Source organism: Dermacentor variabilis, chromosome 1, assembly GCF_050947875.1.
Source record: "Dermacentor variabilis isolate Ectoservices chromosome 1, ASM5094787v1, whole genome shotgun sequence".
NCBI lineage: Eukaryota > Metazoa > Arthropoda > Arachnida > Ixodida > Ixodidae > Dermacentor > Dermacentor variabilis.
In genome coordinates, this window is record NC_134568.1 from 182,770,587 (window position 1) to 182,796,936 (window position 26,350).

The window sequence follows — 26,350 nt, forward strand, 5'->3', positions numbered from 1 at the left end:
TACCTTGTTGACATGTGTAGAGCACGTGGGCGTGCATAACGCCGCGACGGCCTTTCCAAACATTTTGGTGGGAAATGGTCCTGTAGGGCGACGTGGAGACTACGCATCTCAGAAGGTGCACTAAAGCGGGAAGGGGCGAGCCTCTGAGTCCTAACGTCACTTACACGCGCCTACTGCATCTATAGCGCCAATCGTAACTTATGGCATCATCGGGTGGTTGTTTTGGAGCGCTCCAGAGGCAATCATTTTGTTCGGGTGGTTGAAAAAGTACACTCCGGCTATATTCGCTTAGTTCTTTCAGATTTCTGAAACCTGATTTGGAGCGCCCAGACATACTTTCACCAACGACGTTGGAGCATTTGCGAGATGTGGGCGGTTTGCGGTCACGTGAGGGCCATGCAGCTTACGGACGTCAGCGCGCTTTTTCCGGTATAGGCTCGGCCCTTTAGGCAGTTTCGTATGGGTGCTGTCGTGCTTTGCACGCCTCACGTCGATGGTGATGAAGTGGCAACGATTGAATTTGTTAGCGTCACCTTCAGTTATTCTTTTCAGTCGAGAGGCAATCAACGAAAGCATCTTTATCATAGTGCTGAAAACTTGCTGTGTCGGCGTATGGGACTGCCTTGCAAACGAATGCCAATGCAGTTGTCGTTCTTGTAGTCCACCATTTTTCTCTAGACCACGCCTTCGCTCGTCGTGATGTTATACTATGCGATGTGGCGGCATCCAATCGGGCGTCACCGAAAGTTCCCCTCGGCCTTGCTTCCTTTCCTCGTACTGCTCCAGAAAGTGTCCATCCGCTCAGGTGTCGTGTGCTTTCTATGATTCGGATATAGATTGTCTTGCAATCCGACTCAGAGCACAGTATCAACCACCCGAATTGATCGTTAGCCGGGTGTGAGACCGGGCTAGTTGGCATTCGACTGTCGCCTTTTTAGTGTCCCGTGTCCACTCTTGCGCTGGACACTTCAGCTACACCGTTCGATTGCTAGATTGCTATACGCCCAGTGCTGACCTAAACATCAGCGTCAACAATCGCCACTTGTGGAAGCACACCGGCGCGCTTTTCCGGGAATCCGACAGGAGATGTGGCAAGCGATAATTCATTATCCACTGTTTCACCGGCACTACGAGCACTATCTAGGCATTTGATAATTATGCTCGTGGACAACTTTCTGCGGCTATGAAAGCAAGGGAGGCAAAGCGCGCACAAGTGAGAGCGTCTCTGAAAGAGACCCGTGTTTTAATCCACGCTAGTTTAGGCCGGGTTAGAGAAAATATAAACACCTTATTAGCAACAGTTAAATAAGACAGAACACACCATTGAGTGCAAAGGTGTTCTTATTTTGCGGCCTTCCGTTCCGCGTCTGGGGAAACGGGAAATCGCCGCACGTAAAAGCTGCGTCGATTCAGCGTCTGTTCCGACCAACCAAAAGCACTCTCAAACGCTGCCGGACTACTTGGCGTGGTAACACATGTGCAACAGCCATGTGCCCGTAGCTTTCCCTCAATAGCCAGAGAAAGTTGCCCGCGAGTATAGCTCCTTCGCGAGAACAGCCATTGAGATGGCATAAGGAAGCCGGCTAAACTCGGCAAGAAGGCATTAAATGAACCAGTTCGGTGCGTCAAAGAACCACAGGTGAAATTCTTGCAGAGACACATTGCCATGTGTTTGTTTCTTCAGCCTTTCAGTTTTACCCTTAGTTTAAAAATAAATAAAGCGGCACGAGTTAGCTTCAAAACACGTGTTTTATGTTAAATGTGCAACGAAACCGTTCTTTTGTATTCGGGCCATGATAAGCCTAAGAAATAGACACCGCCACAAAGAGACTGCCATGTTAGAAACTACTCGCAACAGCTACAGCGAGAGCGGGCAATCAGAAAAATCCGGGGACACCTAAACAATTGTTATGCGCTGTAAAGGCGAAAGCATTAATGTCTCATGGAACAGCCTTGAGCGGTCCTTCGATTTCGGTGCTGCGAGTAATGTACCATAGCGGTACGCGCTGCTCAAGCCACCAAGCAGCAGCAGTAGCCTTCGGTGTCAACGTCACATGCCACCGACGTGGCGATGCCCATCGAGTTATGCGTCGCAGGAATGCCCTCTCCCCTCACGCATCTCCTGCCGCGCTAGCATCGCAACAGGTGTTCCCTTTTGCCCGCTCTGCCACTCTGCTCCGTCGAAGAGCGCTCCTGAGAGAGCGAGAGCGATGGTGACGTGGCGTCGCGGCGGTGTCCTCTCCCCTCACCCAACACCTGCAGCGCTATCGAGGAGCAGGTGTTCTCTTTCGCCCACTCTGCACCATCGAAGGGCAGCTCGCGACATGGCCTCGCAACCAATGGCAATGCGAGTTAAGATGCCTTTTCGCTGATAAAGAGTACAGACACTGGTTTTTCGCTCACTTTCGCTTCAATAAATTCACTACAACGACAGCGATAAACAGCTTCCGCCGTCCGGCAAGCCCAACAGCTTGCAGAAAGATATAATAAAAGGTCCAGTTATTCGCACTATATTGCTTTCTTCAATGTGAGTTGCCGCTTCGCCTAAGATCAACTTCTATAAAACGGCTTTATGAATTTCTCCTTCCTCTCATGAATGCGCGAAGAGGAAATTAAAATATAGATGTTAACATGGCCAACAATGCAATCAAGGAACCCAAACAGATCTCGATTGAGGTCACCTCCCCACCCCCTAAAAATTTTCAAAAAAGGAAACAGTCGTCTGTGTTCTCCTGTTAACTGAGGCAAACAAAATCATCTTAGTTTCAAGGGTGAAGGGACAGTTCAAGAACTGACAAAGGTTGTTTACACAGGGCTTGCGTACAGAAAAATATATATTAGGACCAAAATACAGCGACAATTTCGAAATTTACATCGCGTAATGCGCATCAATTGTGTGCTGCGTAAAAGAACAGAAAGTCTATCTCTGTTCGACATCAAGCGCATGTATTGCTTTGGAAAAGACTTGCAGTACAGAATGATCGACACTGGGAAACTGAGCTCCGTAGCCTCGTGACACCACGTGCCGGCTGCTTCGGAAGATCTCGGGCGTGAAACCCGTTCCTGTCGAGGGCTGCCGCACGCTGGCGCAAAAGCCACGCGAAGTTTTCGCGCGCCGGTGCCTGCTCCGACCGGAGACGGCGTTACGCCTGCAGAGTCATGTCGCATAGCTGAAGCCTTTGACTCTCCTTTGCTCCTCCTCGTACAGATCGATACGTGTAGATTTCGGAAGCACTCTCACGTATTTTTATCCTTAGCGTGGCTCGACGAGTTGGCTACTTAATATTTGTGGAGGTAAGATTCACTCTTTAAATTAATTTCTGTGCTTGACTTTCACCTCAACTTTTCAATTTTCTCTCTTTGTTATATAATAATAATAATAATAACCACAGATCACATGCTAATACACTTCCTAACCTACCATTATCAAGGCTTACAAGGCCATTTTTTCAAAAAACTCAGGGCCACTGTACTTGAATCAGGCTTTCATTCCCATCACGATCGCAAGTCCGCGAGTCTTACCTAATCTATAAGTTTAACACCGTGTCATCTGGCATTAATGAAAGCACAGGCACACTAACCAGCGTGCCTACTAAGCATCCTTGACATTAGCCGTCACGCCTTATGTATGCCATGAGACGCAGCTTTCTTTCGAGAACCCTCTATTATTATTTATTAAATTATGGGGTTTAACGTGCCAAAACCACTTTCTGATTATGAGGCACGTCGTAGTGGAAGACTCCGGAAATTTCGACCACCTGGGGTTCTTTAATGTGCACCTAAATCGAAGTACGCGGGTGTTTTCGCATTTCACCCCCATCGAAATGCGGCCGCCGCGGCCGGGATTCGATCCCGCGACCTCGTGCTCAGCAGCCCAACACCGTAGCCACTGAGCAATCACTGTGGGTTCTATTATTATTGTAATTTTTTTCGCTGTTGCGTCAATTCTGTGTCACATAATGTCCATAGTCTGCACACGACACTGTATTTCACCGTACGCATGCCAATAAAAGCCCTGGTCATTCATCCTGCTCGCTATGACGACTACTGCTCATGAGCAGTGCACTTCACCCGCACCCTGAATGTACTATCGCGCGGTGCCTTATTATCTCCATGTTTCTTTTTATTGTATTAATTTTTCTATTTAATGTTGATTTCAATTGGTTTGCATTGTAATATTGAGTAAACGAACGATTCATTTCTGCACTGTGTGCCACGTGTGTGGTATCGCTATCGCCAGCGGTATCCCTATATTTATGTTGTTTTTTCTTGTTGGCATTATTGCGCACAACTTTATCTGATGTATCCCGGGTTTATAAGGAAGCCCAAATGCATGTACATGTTACTTTGACAAAGGCTGGTCCACCAGCCGAAACGTCAGTCAAATATACTGTGCTTATTGAACGTACGTCGTGCTCTTCTTCTTGATTACTCTTCTCTTCTCCGCTTACGCTTGCCGACAATTCTGTGCCCCGGCATATGGACGACCTCGATGAAGCCTTAAAAACTCCTTCACACTGCGAAAGAAAGAAAGAAAGTGTCCGTTTCACTGTCCTAATAAAACTGTGCACCGCTGCGGAGCCTGCAAGCCGCCGTTAACGTATCTCGCGCCGAATTCACAATACTGCTCGCATTTCAGAACGGTTCGGGCATTCCATGTTAGCCAGCGTAGGCACCGACGCCGAAAACAAGGGGCAGGGAATGATAACAGACGTTTGCAGTTGAGAACTAAGAACTTTTTTTGCCAGCTCGTCGAAAACCATTCTTGCCAACTAATGTTGTACCGTATACCTGCCAGTCAGTCCTGAACTGCTCTTACCGGTAGATTGAGAGCCGTTCTTGCCAGCCGACTGAGAACCACTGGTGCGCGAGACCGATCAACAAACACTAGCTGTAGGTTCCACAAGGCTGCATCGATTTAGTGAGACGCGCAGAAGCTCGGCTGCTCCATTCCACTCGAGAGACTAATCGCTTCTTCCTCAAATTTTCGTGAGGGCACCACGCAGCTAACTGCACTACCTTCTCTGCGGTCCGAAGGTCGATCGAATGATTCTGGAGAAGGTTAATGTTTCCGATTTATTTATTTTATATTTTTGTTCTTTCCGCTGGAATTAAATTTCACAAAACCGCGCACGGGGTGAGTTTGTGCCACCGTGTGCGATATATTTAACTGGTAGGAAAGGCGAAACATTGCGAACAGAAAAAAAACTCCATTTGTGTCTCTCTCAGTTCGTTCATTCGTCCCTGACCGTAGGTAAAAAAATAAGTTCACTCTAAACAATAAGCGTTTGGCTCTAGAATCAAATTTTGGTTGCTTTGAGATGAACGAAAAAAAAGACATTCGCGCTTTCGGTACCGCTTTTTTATTTCCCAGAGTGTTCGGAAAAAAAACGCAGTCGCGTAAAAGTGTGCCTTCCCGCATTCCAGCACATCCTCCAGACTCGGTTTACGTTAAATATTTCTTAACTTAAGACAGATTATTTCCTCATAAAGATATCCTCGAATGCAATGTTATCCATGGAATATGAAACGCATGTCAATATGCATAGAAACGGCATGAATACGACCTAGTTGGTATGAATCCAGCGGCCATAAAACAGCGCGAAAAATAAAAACGGGCAAGGAAGGAACACAGAACAAGCTCTGTGCCTAGATCCGCAGCAGTTCTCCGTAAGAGTCCGTTGTCTCTCCGTACGAGTTGTATTTCACAAGGCTGCATTGCATGTCCTTAGTGTATTTTCTTCATCCTTCGTCCTCCCACGAGCGCTGCACAAACTACGTCGTGAACGCGTACCAACTCGCTCAGTTTTCTATCCTAATGCAGCACTGCGAGGCTGCAAAAGAATCTGCACCAATATTTACAATCAGTCCAGTAGCTTTCATCTGCTAAGTCAATTCAGTTTCGGGGTGAATTAGATTAAAGTTCAAATTTTTCTCCAAGAAAGACGCTTCCGTGAACTCATTTTCATATCTGTAACTACGACCTAGCTACGTCCGTCAGAATTGCGAGTAACATACTTATGAAGCAAGTTACAATATTGAAGAATTCTTTGTCGTGAATGAACACAAAATTCTCGGGGTTACGTTTTCTTCAAACTTAAGTTGGGATAAACACATAGAAGATGTTTGTAGAAAACTAGCCGCAGTGACGGGAATCTTATCTCGTTGCCGACATCTTCCAACACAGGCTAAAATCCAAATTTATCATGCACTGTTTGCTTCATATATTAACTACTGTGGTCTAGTATGTGCTACAACGACAAAAAGAAACGTTGCAAAGATAGGTGTACTTCAAAAGAGGATCATGCGACATATTGCAAACCTTGATAACAGTCTCCCACGCGAAGTGCTTTTATAAGCTACAGTATAATTAGGGCGGAATATACGTATCTGTATCGCTTGCTCCGCCCCTTTTACTTTTCCACTGTAGCTTCCCAAGATTTTCTAATGAATCTAGCATCTCTAAGAAAAAGACATATTACACTATCCACACGTAACGAGGATGTTTGGCTTCAACCGAAATTTCGAAATAATTATAAAGTTCAGTCATTACAGCATAATCTGTCATTTATTCTAAATGAGCATAAATGTGTTATCCGTTACGGCGTAAAAGGACTGAGAATGTATTTTGTATCCGAAGAATGAATGGCTATGTATGTTTGCCTTTTGTTTTGCAAGTACTGTTTCACATGAACATGTATGTATTCTATTTTTCTTTATATTCTGGTGTTTTAAACTTCTTTTGTTTGTATTGTCATGTGTTCACAACTATAGATAAAGTTATTACACACAATTTGAAATCATATGCTGTATATTTATTAATTAATGGCCCTTATGCTACTGTATAATTCATTGTTCTTTGCATTTCTTGATGTCATGGACACTACCTGTTGCTGTACAGCAATACTGCTTTGTAGAGGGGTCATGGGTCTAGTCAAGCTGTCGAGACAGCTTTTAGCTCTTGACCCTTTCCAGGACCTATTATTTCTGGAAAAATAAAAATTGAATTGAATTGAAAATGTCTTAATGAAGGCATGTGAACAAGTTCATGTTCCTGTTTTTACAAGTCAGTGCAGGCAAACCTTATGACTTTATCGCACTGAGAAGGTGACGCGCAGTGTATTTTACTTGCTACCTCTAGTATTCATGTTTTGCCTATTATTACCGCTATAAAGGATGGCGCTCTTTGTCCATTAACGTAGTCGTCGCGATGAGTTAATGCACATTAGTAATGCAAGGCGGAGACATCAAACTGGCCATAAACAGGCCAGGGATCAGAAGCAGGACTCGCCATCTGTTATCCCGGTCGTTGTGGCTACTGCAGTGCTGCGGGCTTATGGAACGGGAGCGGGAATGAAAGGCGAAAATGGCCTCCCTGGTGAAACGAAATGCCAGCACGAGAACGACGATCCGAGTCGTCTTAAGGCAGTGGACGCACGAGCATGCGATGGAACGTTGATATTGTCAAAGCTCAAGCTTTTATGAACTTGTTCCTGTGAACACGGAAAGCTTCTGAAGGCATGTCAGCCGCTTCCGCGCAGCTATCACACATAGCAGCTGTCCGTTCTCTGACATTAGGGGCAGAATTCAACAAGCTTTTTGCTCGCAAGTGATGCTTCCAATTAGACAGCCGTCTTCGCTAATAATATGTCCAACATTACGTCTGTTCTTGCAAAAAATTATAACATGGGAACTTTTTTTGTGTGTGTCTGTGTTAGTACTGGAGCGTAAACACGGAGTGATCGCTTGTTGCTGCAATTACTTTCTCGTGTCATAGCCGACTCATGAACGTGGCTGATGAACGTGCACCGCAGGCTTCCCATCATCCAGGGTTGCAGTGTGACGTTCCTCGTGCCCATTCTTGCCACCATGGCCCTGCCAGAGTGGCGCTGCCCGACCGAGGATGAGCTCATCGCAGCGCGTGATCCGGACTCTGGCATCACGGGCCCCGCCACTGACCAGGAGTGGACGGCCGTCTGGCAGGCACGAATGAGCGAGGTACATATAAGCGCAGCATCTGCGCCCTGACCGCAACCCGCCGTGCAGCCGCCGTGGGTGACCACACCGGCGGTGCCTCTGTGACGGCCGCACGGACGCCGGCTGTTTCCGCCGTGGGTGCGCACCTAATGGGCGCAGTCCTCCGCTGGCGTCCACCCGCGGAGGCGCCGCACGAAGCAGCGATGGGCTTTGTGCGAGGCGGTGGGACCGATGGGATGTGCCGGAGCATGCTACCTGCTTCTGTAGTGGCGATGACCGAGCGTCGTTGAAATTGTTAATGCTCACTTATCAGGCCATAACCACAAGAGCTATCGTTTGATTATGGATAAAGAGTTCCTGTCTCGTGCAACTGGGAAACACGAGCTACGATGTAGTACCGTAGGGCCCGTACTGGCAAAGAGATATTGCGCTAGAATCGTTCGCCGCTGATAATTCTAGCGAATTCTTATGAGGGATATGCTATTAGCGAAGGCAGCTGGCTAATGGCAAAGAGCACTTACAAACGAAAAGTTTTGCCAATTCGGCCCCAGAGTATTGCGGACACTTACAAACAAAAAGATTTGGGAATTCGGCCCCAGAACATTGTGCACACTTACAAACGAAGAGCTTTGCGAATTCGGGCCCAGAACATAACGCACTTTACTGCTCTATAAAAGTGAAATCTGTGGAACGAAATTACGTCGAGGTTTTGACGCGACTATTTTTCATGCTCAGCTTTCTACCCGGGGCACCGAGTAAACGTGCATGTGATAATTATTTTTGATAACATTTGAGTTCATGGCTGACACAAAAAGTGCCACGATCGCCGCACGGCAACAAAATCAATTGAATTCAGTTTTCTTTTAACTTCCAAGTATGCAATGGCTCCGAGGTCGCGAAAAAGAAGCCACCCTTCTTTTTGTGCTTCACAGTGTCCGCGAACATACATGGCAAATGGCAGCATCCATACAAAATCCAAGGGCACATATCAATACTTGTGCGTTTCGACAATACGGAAGAAAGGTGAAGCGAGAGATCTGGTAACAGCTCTAGAACAAAATAAAGAGATAAGAAGTTGGTGTTGCTGTTGGAGTTTGTAACTATATTACACTCATCGTAATTCACAGCAGAGAAAAAGGCATGCATCAACGCGTCTTTCAACAGGCAAATAAACTTGAAGTGAAATGAGCTAATTGACATTCAAGTGCGAGTTGTAATAAGGCGGTGCTTATTAGAGATATTAAAAATGGATGTAAGGACGGCGAAAAAGTCATTTACGTCAGTATATTTTGCTTCAGATGATGACATAGTAAAGGTAAATACGCAACACCGTAGGTGGTGGTGGTGGTGGTGGTAACAACTTTATTGACACTCTGCTCAGTTATGACCTGGCAGGCCCGAGTCCTAGAATGGCCCCTCACGAGGAGCGACCCTTTCGGCCCAGGCAACGAGGGCTTTTTGTACTTTTTCTTCCGGCGTTCTGAGCAGCTCTTCCCACGTCTGTTGTGAGGGAGCTGGCAGGAGCGACCTGGGAGGGGGTAAGCCCTCGCACCCCCAAAGAATGTGATTTTGGGTAGCCAATGTTTGATTTGTGCAATTTTGACATATTGGGTTCCATTGCCCGTTGGTAATTATGGCTAGCCAATGTGGGTTGGGGAACGATTTAGTTTGGATTCGACGCAGGATCGAGGCTTGCGCTCGCGTGAGGCTTGCATTTGGAGGCGGGTAAATTCGCCTTTTTTGCTTGTAATAGTTTGTTATTTCCTGGTATGTCGTCGGTGCCTCATCCATGGGATCCGAGTCTGAGGGGCACATGTCCCGGTTGATTAGACCTCGGGCTACCCAGTGCGCCTCCTCATTCCCTTGATTCCCCGAATGGGCAGGGACCCATACGAGTTCAACAGTGTTTTCATTATTAAAGTCCCGTAGGACTCGCGCTGCACAGACGCCTATGCTGCCTCTCGAAAAGTTGACTATTGCCCTTTTGGAGTCGCTTATGATAGTTTGCACGGAGGGATTCATGATGGCCAAAGCAATGGCAGTCTCTTCCGCTTCCACGGTGGACGCTGTTTTTATGGTCGCGGCGTTGAGGATACTTCCCTCTCCGGTCACGACGCTCACTACGTAAGTTTGGTGATTTTGCTTTGCTGCATCGACATAAGCGGTGTGCTGGTTGCTTTGGTACCTTTCCTGAAGGGCCTTGGCTCTGGCAGACCGCCTCTTGTCGTGTCTCCCAGAGAGCATGTTCTTGGGTAATGGTTTTATAACCAAACGGCTTTTGACCGCACCGAGTAATGTTGTTCTTCCTGCTGAATTCATAACGGGATTCAGCCCGAGTTTACTTAGAATAACTCTGCCAGTTGCGGTGCGGGAGAGTCGTTCACGTTGGGCTGTTTTATGGGCCTCCACGAGTTCGTCTAGGGTATTGTATATACCTAGCTCAAGTAATCGTTCAGTGTTCGCATACCTCGGGAGACCAAGGGCAGCTTTATGAGCTGTGCGAATGACGCTGTTAACCTTTTCCTTGTCAGAAAGGCGTAGGTGGTAGTAAGGGAAGGAATACACGACGCGACTGATCAGGAAAGCCTGCGTCAAATGGCAAATATCAGCCTCCTTCATACCGCGGTGTCGTGTGGCTACTCGTCTGATTAGGCCACATATTTGGCGGGCTGTCGTCCGTAATCGGACAATCGCCTCAGAATTATGGGTGTTATGTTGAATTAACATGCCCAGGACTCTTATAGTCAGTACGGGCGGAACTGGGCCGTCTTCCATACTGACTCGTATAGGGAAGGTGGCGTCCCTTTCGGTGGCGTGTTTGGTTGATTTATCACGGATGACGAGAAGCTCCGATTTTGTCGGCGAGCACGCTAGACCATTCTGTCGCACAAAATTTTGTACGGTATCCGCGGCCGCTTGTAATGCTTCCGTGATTTCTCCATCGGAACCGCTATTGGTCCAGATGGTGATATCATCGGCATAGATGGAGTGTTTGATATGCGGGATCCTTTCCAGTAATGGAGGCAGGTTTCGCATGGTCACATTGAAAAGGAAGGGGGAGAGGACCGCACCTTGAGGGGTGCCCCTTGTACCTAATTGAAATTGTCCGCTTTTAATGTCCCCAAAATGTATTTCTGCAGTGCGAGCCTTGAGAAAGCTTGTAATATAGCTATAAGTGCGCTTCCCGACATTCATTTGGGCTAGATTTGTGAGTATTGAAGCATGTGACACATTGTCGAACGCTTTACTCACGTCCAGCGCTAGAATTGTACGGGTGGCTCTTATAGGGCCCGGTTGTAGGATATCGTGCTGTATTTGCCACATAATGTCTTGAGTGGACAGATTTGATCTGAAGCCTATCAACGTATGGGGCAGCAGCCCATTGCTTTCAGTGTACTCGTTTAGCCTGTTAAGAATGACGTGTTCCATTACCTCCCCCAGGCAAGAGGTTAAGGAGATAGGGCGGAGATTCTCTAGCTCCAGCTTCTTGCCTGGTTTGGGTATGAAAATTACGTTTGCATGTTTCCAGCTGGTGGGTATAGTTCCCTCTTTCCAGTGGTTGTTGAAAAGATTGGTGATTTCAGTAACCGACTGATCGTCTTGGTTCCGTAGCATTTTATTGGTGATGCGGTCCTCGCCAGCCGCCGCTGTTGTTTTGATGTTGTTTAGGACAGCACGTACTTCAGATTCCATAATGTCGCTGTCTAGTTCCCTGTTTTCCTTTCCGGTATAAGCTACGGGTAGAGGAATATCGGTGCTTGTATTAAAGTAGCGGTTTTTTAGAGCTTCAAAAAGGGCATCATTATCTCCCGGGAAAGAGTGTATGATCCTCTGAAGGTTCTTTTGTGATGCTGTTTTAGTCTGACTGGTATGATGTGTTTTACCCAGATTTCTCCACAATTGAGAGGAAGGTCACGCGTTTTGTTCGTAAAATTAGAGTATGCATTTTGCTTAAGAAGTTATCGTTTTGCGTGCCTACTTTGTAGTACCTACTTAATGCGGTTTTATGGAAGCCTGGGAGCCGAAGCGAATTCGTTTCTTGAAAGAGCAGCTTTAGGCACTGGTCGTGTGGGAGGTTTGCAATAAAATGAACAACCTTTCTTCCCACTTCATAAAATCAGCTTACATCATAGATTGTCGTGGCACCTCAAAGTGAACGGAAATAATTTATGTGCGATGAAGCAACGTATTGTAAATGAAGTTTAACACCTTCAGGCTGGCCAAACTGTATTTTACGAAGTACGCCACATACCAAGGATGTTTTACTGATAAGAAATGTTATCTGCGCATTGCAAAACATAATGTGCCGCAAAGAAACACCACGAAAAGACGCTTTTCCAGCCAGCAACGTGACTTCGCACGACGCGTAGCGCGCGTCAAGGGGCAATACACGGAAGCGTGACGACTTATTATCAATGCCATAAAGAGGAAACTGGCACAGAAAAAAAAATTGTGCCAGCGAATTGCTACACCCACAAAACGTATGTGTATGCGTACGATGTCTACGAGGTGAGAATTGTCCACGTAGGTTTTGGGGTTCACTTACTTGCACAACTGCACTTAGCAACTGCAACTGCACCTTCCCAGCGCGCGCAGTTTACAAAAAATAAAAGTGGCATATTTGCAACTATAACTTTATTTGAAACATAATTTGCTTCGGTTAACTCGAAGCTTTACACTAAGCCAGAAACCAAACCAAGGACGACATCACATGTCCTCGTTAAGTCAGGTACTCTTCGCGATAGAGGAAGAAGGGGGAGGGTGGGCGGGGATAAAAATCGCGCGCGACAATCCGCGTTACACGCTTAGAGTTAAGCTTATTGCAAGAGTCGCAGCGTGCGCTTAATTAGTGTTGAAACGAACTTGCGCATTTCCTGCTCTTGTTCGTCCCGCCGCTCGGCGCCTTCCTTCAATACCCTTAAATAAAATGTATGCGCGGATCTGATGCGTCACGGCACACATCCAGCGAATGTAATCCATGGCGACTGTTTACATACTAATAAGGTGTAGTGCGCAGCTGTCCCACATATGACGCACGCGAAGCGCCCGAACGTAATCCGCCGTTTGCAATTCCTACACAACGGCCACAACAGCCGAACCCGAAGCGACTGTGCGACTGGCGCCAGCTGGCTGAGCTCGCGATGACATTTCTGAACTAGATCAGGAAGAACGAGAAGAGGAAGAAAGTTTTGCGTGCAGTTCCCGAGAGCGCTTCTAGTTATAAGCTGTTAGACGACTGTTTGGAGCGCGCGCATTTTGGCGCTTGCGTCAGCGAAACACGTTGCTTCGAGCCATCCCGATATCGACATGAAGGCCTCTTTACTGAATCGAGCCATGTTCGATTTCGTTTGCATTGGCTTTCCCCGACCTATGGCTAATTTTCACAATGGAGAGTCACCAAGAAATTGCCGCTGGAAATATAACAGGAATTTAGTCCCTTCTTGGGGAACAAATTAAAATATCATAGTGAACTAAAAATGTTGTGAAAAAGTCAGAATCAGAATCGATTTTTATTGCATAAGATATATACCAAAGGAGGTCTCATAATCAAATACTGTAAGGCCGAGACCTCCTGTTTATAGTTGCAAACATGAAAATAAAAATTGTTCTTACAGCAGACGGCAAATCGATATGATTTAAACATGAGCGTAGATACATAAAAATACGCATAATCGTCTTGAAAGAAATGAAAATTAATCAACTTTTGAGCATGCATGCTAATGTTAGTGACTAAGAAAAAGGGCGTCCAGAGAAAGAGTGTCAGGAATGGAAAAAAAATTCAGTCCTAAACAGCCAAACGTTTTGTCGTTTCTATATCGCCGTCGTTATTGTTATTGCTGCAGCTGTTCTTGTTCTTTTACTACCTTCTTTTTCTTTTGAATCCACTTGTCTGTTCACTTGGTCTCCTTAGTCAATCCTTGTAGATTCTCCAGTGTTCTAGATTTTTGTTGCATTCCTGCCTTTAATATATTCTTTTCCTCAACCACTCTGTTCTTTTCTTTTTGTTTCGGGCTCATAATAATCAACAACGTTATCATTACTGATTAACAGTGGCAGATGCACAGTACTGCGGAGAGTTGGCCAACACTTGTGCCGCATGAGCAATAATAATTTGAGGGGCTTTATAGATGAGGTAATGCGTGCAGGATAAAAAAATACAGCAGAGAAACGTCAAAACCAGGATTAATGAAAAAAAATACTAAAAGAAAAAATAGCAACGCTGAAGGAATAAATTGATAACAAAAAAAGGCGATACAAACACTTACGAATGTTCCAGAACACGGAGGCTGAAAAATTATGCAGTAAAGAAACATGCATGCTGAGACAATTATGACGCATCCGAGAATTGTACAGTCGCTCTCCTTTATGACACACACACGCACACATACACACAAAACTAATGGGCTGCCAACCCGCAAAAACAATCTCATCTTTCGGGTTTACTGTGTAGCAAACGTAAATAGAATATTCGCATTTGATCCGCATGTGATGCAAGTAAATATTTAAATTAAAGAAACACAGCGCAGTCTCACAATATGGCCTCTGCGTTCCACAGACTATGGTGCTCCAGGCGAACAATAAACGCTGATAACCGGGTAGAAGAGGCCCTTCCAGAGTAAAAAAAAAACGTCATTCATAGGTGCAAATCTTCGGAAGCTAATCATGTAGAGATTTAAATTAGAAGGACGGAAGCAGTTGGCTTTGTAAGGAAAGCCTTGTTCCATGAATAACAAACCTCATATATGGCCGCAGGCATGGAAGGAGGCCCTAATGACGCGGAAGCAATGAGTACAAGGCCATTAACATGAGCGAGCCATTGCGCGCAGTAAACGACGAGCTTATCGATAATGACTCGGTGGCTACTCCAACTGCTCGGAGGTGAGAGTTTAATTTACGCAAGCCAAGAATTACCGCTAAAAGTTGCGGAAGATAGATTCGAATGTTTAGCCTGGGGTTAAGAGGGAGATCGACCGAATTACAGATGAAGAAATTATTTCAACAACTGCTTATTCAGCTTTAGAGGAGTCCGTCGCTACTGCAGCGCTCTTAGGCAAAATCAAGCGACACTGTGTTACTCCCCACTGCGGGCCTACCACGTAAATACACAGAATCGAGCTTTGTTTGCACAAAGACAATTAAATGAAATCCGAGGACACCTGAGCCCTTTTATGAGCTGTGAATGCGAAATCATTAGTGTCCAATTAAAAGCCGCTGAGCGGTCCTTCAAGTTATGAACTTCTCGCAAGCAAGCGAGCGCATTGAGACGCTTGGCCAATGCCTCAGCGATAGCACAAGGCCGGTACACTTCGATCCGTGACGTCATGCTACCTTGTCCGACTGCCATAGAATCTTATGGAGACGCTCCCGAGTAAGCCGCGGTGATTTTGACGTCACCGCTTTCGTCACGCCTGGCTCGGCAATGCTAATTTTTGAACGAGTAGGATGATGCCCCAAAGCAGAGTTCAGTTGCCTGCTATGTGGTAAGGCGCTTGTTTAGCCCAGTGGGCAAGACACTCGGCTCCTGCGAGTGGGGTCGCAGGGTCCAAACTCACTACCTCCAACGTTTTTCCTTTCGAATTTATTCTGCTTTTTGTACTCAAATTTCTTTAGAGCGATAAGCGAGACGAAGTTAGAATGCAAGCGAGAGACTTGCGCGTACAAGGAACGCGCGGACAGCGTAGGCTTCCGACAGCGACAGTGACGTGGCTGTGGCGTCGATGCCCTCACGCAACATCTGGCGCGGCAGCATGTGTTCCCTCTCGCCCGCACTGCTCCGTCGAGGGGCGCACGTGACGTGGCGTGGCAGCCAATGAGAATTTAGGTGCCGTTTCGCTGCTACAGACGCCCGCGTTTTCTCTCATTCTGCCATCTGATGTTTTCGCATAAAAAAAAATTCCAAAAGGACTACTATCATGTGTGCTACGTTTCGTACAGTTTATGTACGGTACTTTACTTTCTTTTATCTTTCTATTTGGAATGACGTTTTTAAGTAAATAGAAAAAGATATACGCTGCATTTTGCTGCGCCATTCGATGAAAACGGAAAAATGAATTAGAATCAGTCCCGGAAATACTTCCGGCTAATGACAAATGGTCGACTGCAAAGAGAACTAGTGCTAGGCAAAGTCAGAAGAAAGTCTGACTGTTTCATACGAGGGGGCGGCGCAAACACAATTATGCAACGTTTTTCTTTTGTTTCTTTTTTTGTCATTTTTTTACATGCGCTTTCATTAGGAATAGGCGCGCGATGTACAAGATACCTCTGTTTTGTGCATGCTATTGTAATCAACGTTTGGCAGGAAGGAAAGTTTACCTATTTGCGCGGTACCGTGTTTGGCATTGCGAATTTTTGCGGAACCTTGTGTTGTTGCTCCAGCCCTCTGAATTTGGCACAAAGCCTTCCCTCCACCTGTACGTGCCTGAACGTTCTCTATTGCTTTGAACTACCACAATAATGCCTGCGAAGACAACTTCCCTCCAGGAAAAGCGTCACCACCTGCGGACATAAAAAATTTTCGCTTAGCAAGTGCAAGGTTCCCGATAATAAAACATTTTAAGCAAAACGAATGTGAAGAATTCTGTGGCGACTGTCGCAAACTTGGCGCTCAACCATTTGCGATTTGCTTTGGAAATTTTTTTTCGCCTTTCAGAATAAAAAGAAAGTATTCTCGCGAAAAAATTCACCGAAAAGCGTTTTCAAGCAGCTGTAACGTTGTCTGAACTTTGCCGCGAGAAACTAAACTATGCGCAATAAGAGGCGTTGCGAAAAAACATTCTTTCGTTGCGAGGACAAGGCTTATTTTTCTCTGTCAGAGAACTGTCAGAGGCGTTACACCTAAGATAGCTTTTGCTTCGAGGAATCATTATTCCCCTCCTCAGTTTCTATATGCATTAAGTGCATAGAAATCGGCTGATTTTAAGGAATTCTTGGGGGAATAAGCTGTGTTTCAGTACAAGCTTACATTTCATCCCAATGAAGTATCCAGAATTTATACAATGCATGGAAATTGTTTAGTGATGGAAATAACGTGTAGCTATACAAAGATGACAGCGAATTTCCAAAGTCAGTTTTAGTGTATGTTCAGCCACAGATGAAACACTGCGGTTGCACTAGTAAAAGATATGCCACATTGCAAATCTATTTAATTGCTGCTACGTTCTGTTGATGGAATCAGCATGTTTTTGTAAGGGGAGAAATGTTTTCGATGAAGTGTCCCACTTGTCTAAAAATAGATGTCGTTTTTCCTCGTTGCCGCGAAGCAACCTGCAAGCAAATGAAACATGCAAGGGCGCAGGCGTTATTGAGTCGACGTACATATATGTGCATCTGTAGGACGTTTATTATAGATTGCAGTAGCCGTCGTCCGCACATGCGCTACTCGAAGACATCGATCGTCGACCCACAAGGCTGTGAAGGCACTTTTGCGTTTCTTGAAGGAGACAGGCCGCAGTGAACGCGTTAGACTTTGTGGCACCCTCCGCGCACGCAAGCGAAATCATGGCGTCCTCTCTCTCTCTCTCTCTCTCTCTCTCTCTCTCTCTCATTTTCCACATCCCCTGTCCTATATCCCCCAGCGCGTTCAGGGTAGCCAACCAGACGCATTTCTTGTTAACATCCCTGCCTTCGCCCTTTATTTCCACCCGCTCCTCAGTAATTGCGTTCAGCGCTAGGGAAGCTGCAAGCAGTCTCGGCCAAGTAGACACGCGAAGACCTATACTGGAGTCTGTTCAACCACACGTCACTGTCGGCTGACGCCCCGCTTGTCGTCTTCCCATGGCTTCCGGAAACATCTCGACGCTGATCTGTTCAATCTACACTACAATGCTATAGAAGAGGACAGAACGTACATATAACATTATATGTAATAACGAGCAAAAAATATTCATCGCTTTAGAATGACTAGTTTCTTGCCGTTATAGAGAAACACAATTTTGTTTGAGCGTCCCGGCTGTAGGGGCGTTAATATTTCCCGAAAAGACATCCCATTAGGCTTAAGCCATCGCCTAAAGAAAGTCTTTCGAGAAAAAAGAAAAAAAGAACGTTTCGTTGCTCTCTCACCGTTTTCAAGACAATTTAGCGAAATGGAATCGCGTTTCACCGTTTACTCGTGCTATAAGTGAGCCGCAGATTCGAGCCGACGGTGAGTCAATGGTGCCACGCGGAAGGACCCGGCAGCCTGGAAGTGCCCCACGAGTAGAGTGCAATGCTTAAACGCTAAACCAGTTTCGGAAGCAAAGGCTCATATATCTTAATTTGTCTCGTGTCATTGTGTCCTTTGTAATAGTGCTGAAGACAATGAAAGAAACATTATCGTTTTTTCAACGAACTCTGGAGCTTTTTGACCATATATTAACCACAACAGACTTCGGTGAAATAAAGACAAATATAAGGGTTTGTCGCTGGTCTGCTCAAAGGAAACCTTTACTAGGAGTAATAAATGCCCGTGCCCTTGAATCAGCCTTCAGAGGAGCACAGCGCATAATGCGACAAGTATGAAACAGGAAGAATGACAGCTTATCCTAGCTTCTGCATGTTTTCTTGCCAAAACTGGCCCAAAATACCCCCTCACGTCCTACCGCCATGATTTCCGTTTCGCGCATTTTACGAACGCTTGCTTGTAAGAAACGGTTTGCTGCAAGAATCTTTGGGAAAAGGTGTCATTTATATAGGCACTATTCATACGTACATTGTGCATGACTTATCTCTCCTCTGCACTTCCTTAAGTATCCGTGACGTCATGCTCCGTGTACACTTTTTTTCCTCTGATGTATTGTTTTTTCATGCAACAAAGGAGCTCATATAAACTCTCTAATGTCCTCCGTATTGCTTACCGACTCCACCACCGCCTTTCCTGCCTCCTCTCCCTTTCTTTTTTTTTCTTTCAATTTTATCCATTGGAGAATCATAAGCGCTTCAATGTCATATGTTTTCTTTTTGTACGTTTTCTTCCCGATAGTCACTTCATGAAATATAGCATGCTGGAGATAGGTTTTTCGCGTTTCATGCCTCATTTACTTCTGCCTATTCATTTGTCTACCATGCCATGACTTTATACCCCCTTTTCTTATATGCAAGGAGGCCTTAGGAATATTTGTTATGGACCTTCATTTGTTTGTGAATTATTGATGTTATTGAACTCCACAGCAGTGAAGGAGCACGTAAAAACGAAAAAAATGAAAGAAGGGGGTGGGGGAACATTGGTGCACTCACTATCCACATTTTTGATCGCTCTTGTTATTGTTGTTGTTTTTTTGTTCACGGCTTCAGAGCACAAGTGGGAAACTGGAAGCATTCTCGTACGTTCAGCTGTAAAATGGAAAATAAAAATAAACTTTCGAATGAAGACAAAGGCTGCAAGGAAGGAAGGCATGCCTATATGTTGGCCTGAGTAAGTTATAAATATACTGGGGTTCTGGGCCTCAGGGCGCCCTAAATTTGTATGGATGCGGTCATAAAAGCTCATAAATGGTAGAAAGAGAAAATTCAGCCATGCATTAAATTGCCGCTTCAATTTCGCATATGAAAGAAAAGTAAAGCCAAAGTAGAGCGTTCCGCTATCGTCAGACAGCATTGGTGCAAGCCATCAAAGTAGAAAAGCTGCTTTTTTTTTTCTTAAAGGGGACGAGGGAGTTGGTAGGAGGGGTGGGGGTTCCTTTGACTAGGTAGGAAACTGAGCGCGTCGATAGCCATGTTTTTGGCATTGTTATGCTTCCTTGCGCAGGGCACACATGCAACTTTCCTAAGTTTACAAAGTGCGCTGGTTGCTTCAGCCCAATTTATCGCAGGAATGGTCATGTGTCTTTGTTTCCTGGCTCTGGGGTCCCCCATAACATACAGAACTAGCGCGAATAAATTTCACTTATTGTCACTGATGGCGGAGTACATTTCGATTCCGTATATTCAAATGAATATATGTCCCCACCCTCCTTCCTTGTATATAAGACGGCGCTGCTGGCCAGCCAGAAGTAACTCGGCATGTAAGTTTTATTACCTTGTAAAGTTCTGGATGCTGTAACATGTTTTCTCGTCAGGGACTATAGCCTTCTGTACGACATCCCCATGATCTTCCTTACAATTCAAACCAGTCACATAGCGAAACGCCTTCGCGATTTCATTGGAGAGAAGGGCATAAATGATGTGAGAAAAACACTGATGTTAGCCGAAGTAGCCACATCCGGTTTGCTACCCAACACTGGAGGTCTGGTGAGGGGAGAAAGCGCGAAAGCAGAAACGTGGAAACAAAACACATGCACAAGAAAAAAAACACAAAACAACATGTGAGTTTCAAAGTCGATCTTATAGGTTGCTTGAGCGTAGAAAATTATGTAGCACCCTTCATCGCCTCCTGGTGTCACGAGCGTAAAGGGCGGCACCGCGGGTTCGTTATCACCGAAACAGTCCGTGGTTGAGACGTGCTCGGTCATGAGCAACTGCCTCGGTGCACTGTAGCGAGGACAGCAGCAAAGACCGTGTTCGATAGCTTCCTCTAAATTGAGAGCATGACAGAATCCCGTTGGATCTGGAGGGAACATGATGAATGCAAACACACAAAACAAAATACGTAATAATGTTAATGTGTCGGCTTCTACACGTTGTTCATAATGAAACTAAAGGCGATAAAAGAGTCGCTTAAGTATGTCGCATAATGCAACCGACACCTATCGCACACAGGTAATGAATTACAATCGTTTCGGCGAAAAGTGTCCACCATAGTTCGGACATGAAGCGACTCTGATAAAGCCGCACGGTTCGATTCCTATATTTCGCACGCATACGTGCGTGATCCCAATTAATAACATGGCTTGACGAAACACAACGTTCAGCAAGCGCGCTCGATGACATGTGTTGCTTCTTGACGTCGTTTTGATGCTGCTTTAGCGGCCTCTCGAAGTTGCTGCTTTCGCTGATGTATATGTACGGACATCTCGTGCACAAAATAGCATACAACGCACCCGCGAATTCTCTCATTCCTCAGTTTATCTTCGAGGTTCTTCCCCGCTGCCGTTTCCTCACTTGGCTTCCTCATAAGGTCGTCGCTGGCTCAGTGGTCGCAAGCAGCTCTGTTGGAAGTTCGGTTGCGAAAAAGCAAGGGTTTTGTAAAGGTTACACCAAGCCACAGTTGACAAAGAATAGTTATGTCAGTTTAAAGTTGTCCAGATAGAAGACGGACTCGGAGACAGGGGCGCTATAACGTAAAACTATTCCAAACTTTTCTATTCCATTTCTGCAATCAGCCTTCCACAATTGGTCAAAACCTTTTTTGGACCACCTCGACTTCACCAGTATGTCACGCGACGTCAGGAAAACCGCTGTAGCTCCCCATCTGATATGACGTGTGCACGCTGATTATTCAGATGTGACCGAACAAAAGAAAAGCAGTTATTTCTGGTTCGACACCTTTTCGCCATTCGTCCTCGACTAATGGTAAAAAGTTTTCGGGCTCCACCCACTTTATCTGCCTGTCATGCGACGTCACAAAACCGCAAAAACTCACTGCATCAAAGTCACGTGTACGCGTTAAAGGTGCATTAATATCCCCCACAAAACGGAACTTTCTTCTGAATAGCCGCAGGCTGCCCCGTTCCGAAAGGAATAAAAGATGGCTGCCTCCGATCGCTCAGGCACTGGCTACTCGCACCTGCCGGAGAGCATAGGTTTATTTGCTTATAAAACTTTTTGCGTGGCTGTGTAACGTTTTCGAGCGCTTTCGGCACGCTTACGACCTCGCTCAGCAAGCTTTTCTTTGCTGAGGATCCTTTTTAGTTGCATTCTTAACATTCCGTTGCAGGCCGCCGCAATTTTCGACCACACACCGCAATATAAGTAAGGGAAAGCTGACCAATCGCAGGCGCGGGCATCACCCTCTTCACCCGGTTATCGATGTTCAGTGCTGTGGCTCTGCCCCATCGAATCCCTCTCTACTTGAGCGTGCTCCTCTCCTCTTGTCAGCCAATTAGATAAGACAAGCCACTCAGTGTAGGCAATCTTATTCGTTTTTCAAGCAAACAAAAGTCACCTACGAACGAGGAGGGTGTTTGATTGGTCTGTTCAGACAGCCCTGTGGATGACCGCCTGATTCTTGCGTCGGCGGTTACGCAAATTTGACGTCAGGAGATTGGAATTAAAACATATTGGAATAGTTTTACGTTATAGGTCCCAGGGGTCCAGACGATGCATACAGGTGTGCTGAAAACTTCGCGAGCTTCACGCGAACTGTGTGGCTTCATGCGCGAGCATGGTAAATTTTGTTGGTGCTGCACGTGTTCTTGGAAGCATAACGGGATCCTGTTCGCCCCCTTGAAGAGCAAACCGAGCCGCATCATCGGCACGTTCGTTGCCCACTATTCTACAGTGGCCTGGAAACCACTGAAACGTGAGGTAGTGCTGTTGTTCGGCGATGCGATAAATGCCTTCTCGTGTTTCTATTTGGTCGTATGGTACACTCTACAAGGCGGATACCAAACACTGTGCAGATGTTTTGGGGTCACTCAACGCACTCCATTTTAGAGTTTGTTGCTCAGGAATCGAAAGAACCGCGCTAGGAAGAACAGCAAGCTCTACAGCTGTCAATGTTCTCCGGAAGGATGTCTTGAGGAAGGTCACATATCCAGCAGATCCACCCACAGTGAGCAATCGATCAGTGTAAATCTATTTACGGTATTTGTTCGTCTCCTGCATAAGAAGTAGATATAGAAGCAGCAGAGCTGGCACCGTCAATCCTACCTTGGTCCAGGTGCTTTGTACTTATGGTCAAACTTGTCGTTCACTTGGCACCAGTGGTGAATCGGTAGTGTCGCAGGAGCTATGTAAAGTGACAAAAAGGAAAACAGAACGAGGCGATATCGCTTGAATGAGAGAAGCACGCGTGGCCGGTTTTGTGGCATGAAAGCGAGGTAATTAGAGGGGGCATGAGCAAAGTGCCTGCCTGACGTGTGCTCTGATTGCTTTCAATGTATACAGCGTGAGTAGTGACAGTGCAGTCATGAGCCATTGCTATAGTTTGTGCAGTCGACCCCACACATAGTGATATTCTAGGACAAACCCTAGAGCCTGCTTGAATACTTTCAACAAAATTTCACCAAAGCGCTGTGCATGCCATCGACACCTGCAGCCATTGACAGATCTAGAAACCTACGAAACAACGTTCTTTTGGGGCTCAGTTTACCAGCCATACTACCCCAACTGAAGCTTGATGCGCCTAGTAAACCGGCTGGGCATGAGGCCGTATTCAGTGACAAAGTTCTTAAGCCATAGCCTTATTCGCCACCCACGTGAAAATTTACGCACGCATTACTTTAATTTCCAGGGTTGACTGGCCACAGTGACCATTTCTAGAGATGACCTGCACATCTTCGTGTACGCGCCGCGGCTTTTGTCTTCTTTCTTTTAGTGACGATTACCTTTCTCGGATTCACCAACGGGTCTTTCCCTAGTAACTGTATATAACAAAGCGCTCGCTTAGTTTCGATGAGTCTTTTCAAAACGCATAACAAATGCATTGCAGCTGTAGCGCGCCTCAATTGTACACGAATAAAAACACTGCCGCCGTTTGAATTTCACTAGCCAGGTGATCAAGGCGTGACAATAAGGAGCTAGTGACAATAACTAATCATATTGTTACTATACCACCTGTTGCTCGGAAAGCGGTAAATACGTACTGTATTTACGAGGAGCTGCTAAGATTATTTGGGTAATTTTTCTGCCTTTTTTTTTAGAGTGTTACTGCAAAGTGTATTTTGTCAGGCTTTAGATGCCTTCCTTCGGTGTACCAGTGCGTTTTTCTTCTGTGCCGCTTTTCCTTTCTGTGCATTAGTTAAATTTCTATTGCTGCGTTGCGTAGCTAACTGAATGTTCCCAAAACTGCGGGAAGCGTTCACATCAGCGAAGAGCAGTAGTGTGTTTTTAAATTTCCCTTTCTCTGCACACCTTGCCATGTGCGGTTCCGCCATGCAGTTAGAAGTACGTGAGGTCCGAAAAAGTGAATTCAATTAAACTGTTTGTTTCTTGTTTGTTTTTCCTCGGGCAAGAAAAGCGCGACTAAACGGGTCCCCATTTACTCCGCCCACTTTCCCTTTAAAAAATTAAACAGATTGAGGTAAATGACCTAAAATATGGATTCGTGTCACTTTGCTAGTATATACCTATGTATTTATGCGCCCGATTATTCATCCACTTTGTGTGATGCTTTTGTTGTGAGGCGGTTTGCTGTGTCTCCATCGTTCATTGCACTGAGGAGCAGCCGCGATCTGCGTCACCTGTCTCGGGTCACTGAATCCGACTTTTTACGCATGAAAAACGACATGGAGGACAACCTTGGTAATGTTCACAGAGACGTAGAAAAATAGACTGTGAGGAGGTCGTAGAATGGTGAGGATGAAATGGGCAGCCCCTGCAGGCTGAACCTTCCTTCTGTGCATTCCTTCGTCCACGTTAAATTTTGTGCTTGTTCCTATTCTAAAAATATGTATCAACTCGCCCAACAACGCACATTACTGTGAACCTTCCTGTTGCACCGTAATTCTTATCATCGAATAGTACTCATAAATGAAGGTCCCAGGGAATCGTCATTTCTTCTGCAGGGCACAGGAACTCAATTTACACTCCCTGATATGAGACATGCGATAATTTGCACCCTTCTGTTCATAGGCCTCGTGGTCATCCCTGTAAATAAATCCGTTTTCACGATCTTTCTTCTATTACGTTTGTCGAGTTCGTCCAGGGGTGCCTTGTTCTGCGTAACGTGTAAACAGCAGCATGCGGCCTGCATTTTTCTTTCTTTCCTTCTTTCTTTCTTTCTTTCTTTCTTTCTTTCTTTCTTTCTTTCTTTCTTTCTTTCTTTCTTTCTTTCTTTCTTTCTTTCGTTAAGCGTTTCGCGTTTGGATTAATAATATTGCTGAGCGGACGCGAACGTTAAACGTCCATTGACGTGGATGCTCAGGTGCTACGTCGTTCTTGTGCAGATCTCCGGCGCCATCATCGCGTCAGCCGCCTTCGAGGTGCTGCTGGGCTTCACGGGCATCGTGGGATTTCTGCTCCGATGGGTGACCCCGCTGGGCATCGCGCCCTGCATTGCGCTGGTCGGCCTGTCGCTCTTCGAGGAAGCCGCTCGGCTGAGCTCCGGCAACTGGGGCGCCTCGTTCATGTTGAGTGCCAACTTGTCCTTCTGCCGCTGTCAATAACGAACGTGCATTCTGCTGCGACTGGTCGACCGCAGTGTCCATCCACTACACCACCTCGCGAGCGCACGTACAGGCACATGCGAGGTTCACACACACACACGTACAAAAAAAAAACCTGGGGCCCTATAACGTAAAACTATCCCAACATGTTATTATTCCAATCTTCTGACCTCAAGTTTACGTGACCGCCGATGTAAACATCGGGCGGTGACCTGTAGCGTTGTTCGCACAGACCAGTCAAACGCTCTCCTCGTTTATAGGAGGTAACTTTTGTTTGCTTTCAAAGCGAATAGCATTGCTTACTTTGACTGGGTCTTCTTATCTAATTGGCTGACAAAAGGCGAAGAATACGCGTAAGTGGGGAGGTTTTCGGTGGGGCCAAGCTTGCGCAGTGAAAGTAGGTAACTGGATAAAGAGGGTGGTACCGGCGTCTGCGATTTACCTTCTTCCCTTTATTTAGGATGCGGTGGCTTGTCAAAAATCTCGGTGGTGAGCAACAGAAGGATAAAAATTCCGTCTAAAACGGGTCCTCAGCGAAGAAAAGTGTATAGAGCGATGTCATATACGAGTGGAAAGCGCTCTACAACGTTATACTGCCATGCACAAATTTTTATCCTACGCAAATACATTCTCTCCGGCAACTCCGAGTAGTCATTGCCTGAGTGATCGGCGGACAGCAATACTCTATTGCCAATTGTCAGGGCGCCCCTGACCCTGTTGCCCCTGTTGCCCCTGTTGCCCCAATAGTCTATTGCCAAGCTGGGCCTGTTGGTATAGCATACTAGAGGTCCTTTCGAAACGGGGCAATCTCCAGCTATAACGAAAAAAAATAACTCAGTTTTCTTCGTCATATTATTGCCCCCTAATACCTTCATGTCACTCGGACGTAGTGCGTTTTTGCGGTTTTGTGACGTCGCGTGACAGACAGGTAAAGTGGACGTAGCCCTAACCTTTCGAACAATAGCGGGACTAACGGCGAAAAAAACACAGAATCGGAAATAATTATTTTGCTTTTGTTCCGTCTAGTCATGCATAATCAACGTGACACGTTATAGCAAATGGGAAGTTTTCACTATTTTCGTGAAGTCACGTGACAGACAGGCCAAATAGGGGTAGCACGAAAATTTTTTGACGATTGTGAAGGACTGATTGCAAAAATGGGGCGCTATAACATAAAGCTATTCCAAACTATT

General features: G+C 45.9%; 1 protein-coding gene across 2 annotated transcripts in view; it reads left to right on the forward strand.

Annotated features, from left to right (window-relative positions):
• LOC142588605 (solute carrier family 23 member 1-like) overlaps nt 1-26,350 on the forward strand; it is a 139,361-nt gene that overhangs the window by 38,870 nt on the left and 74,141 nt on the right. For both annotated transcript variants that reach the window (XM_075700446.1, XM_075700440.1), the window contains 2 exons: nt 7,815-7,998; nt 24,939-25,120. In XM_075700446.1, the coding sequence (XP_075556561.1) occupies nt 7,815-7,998; nt 24,939-25,120 (366 nt within the window). The remainder of the gene's footprint in view (nt 1-7,814; nt 7,999-24,938; nt 25,121-26,350) is intronic.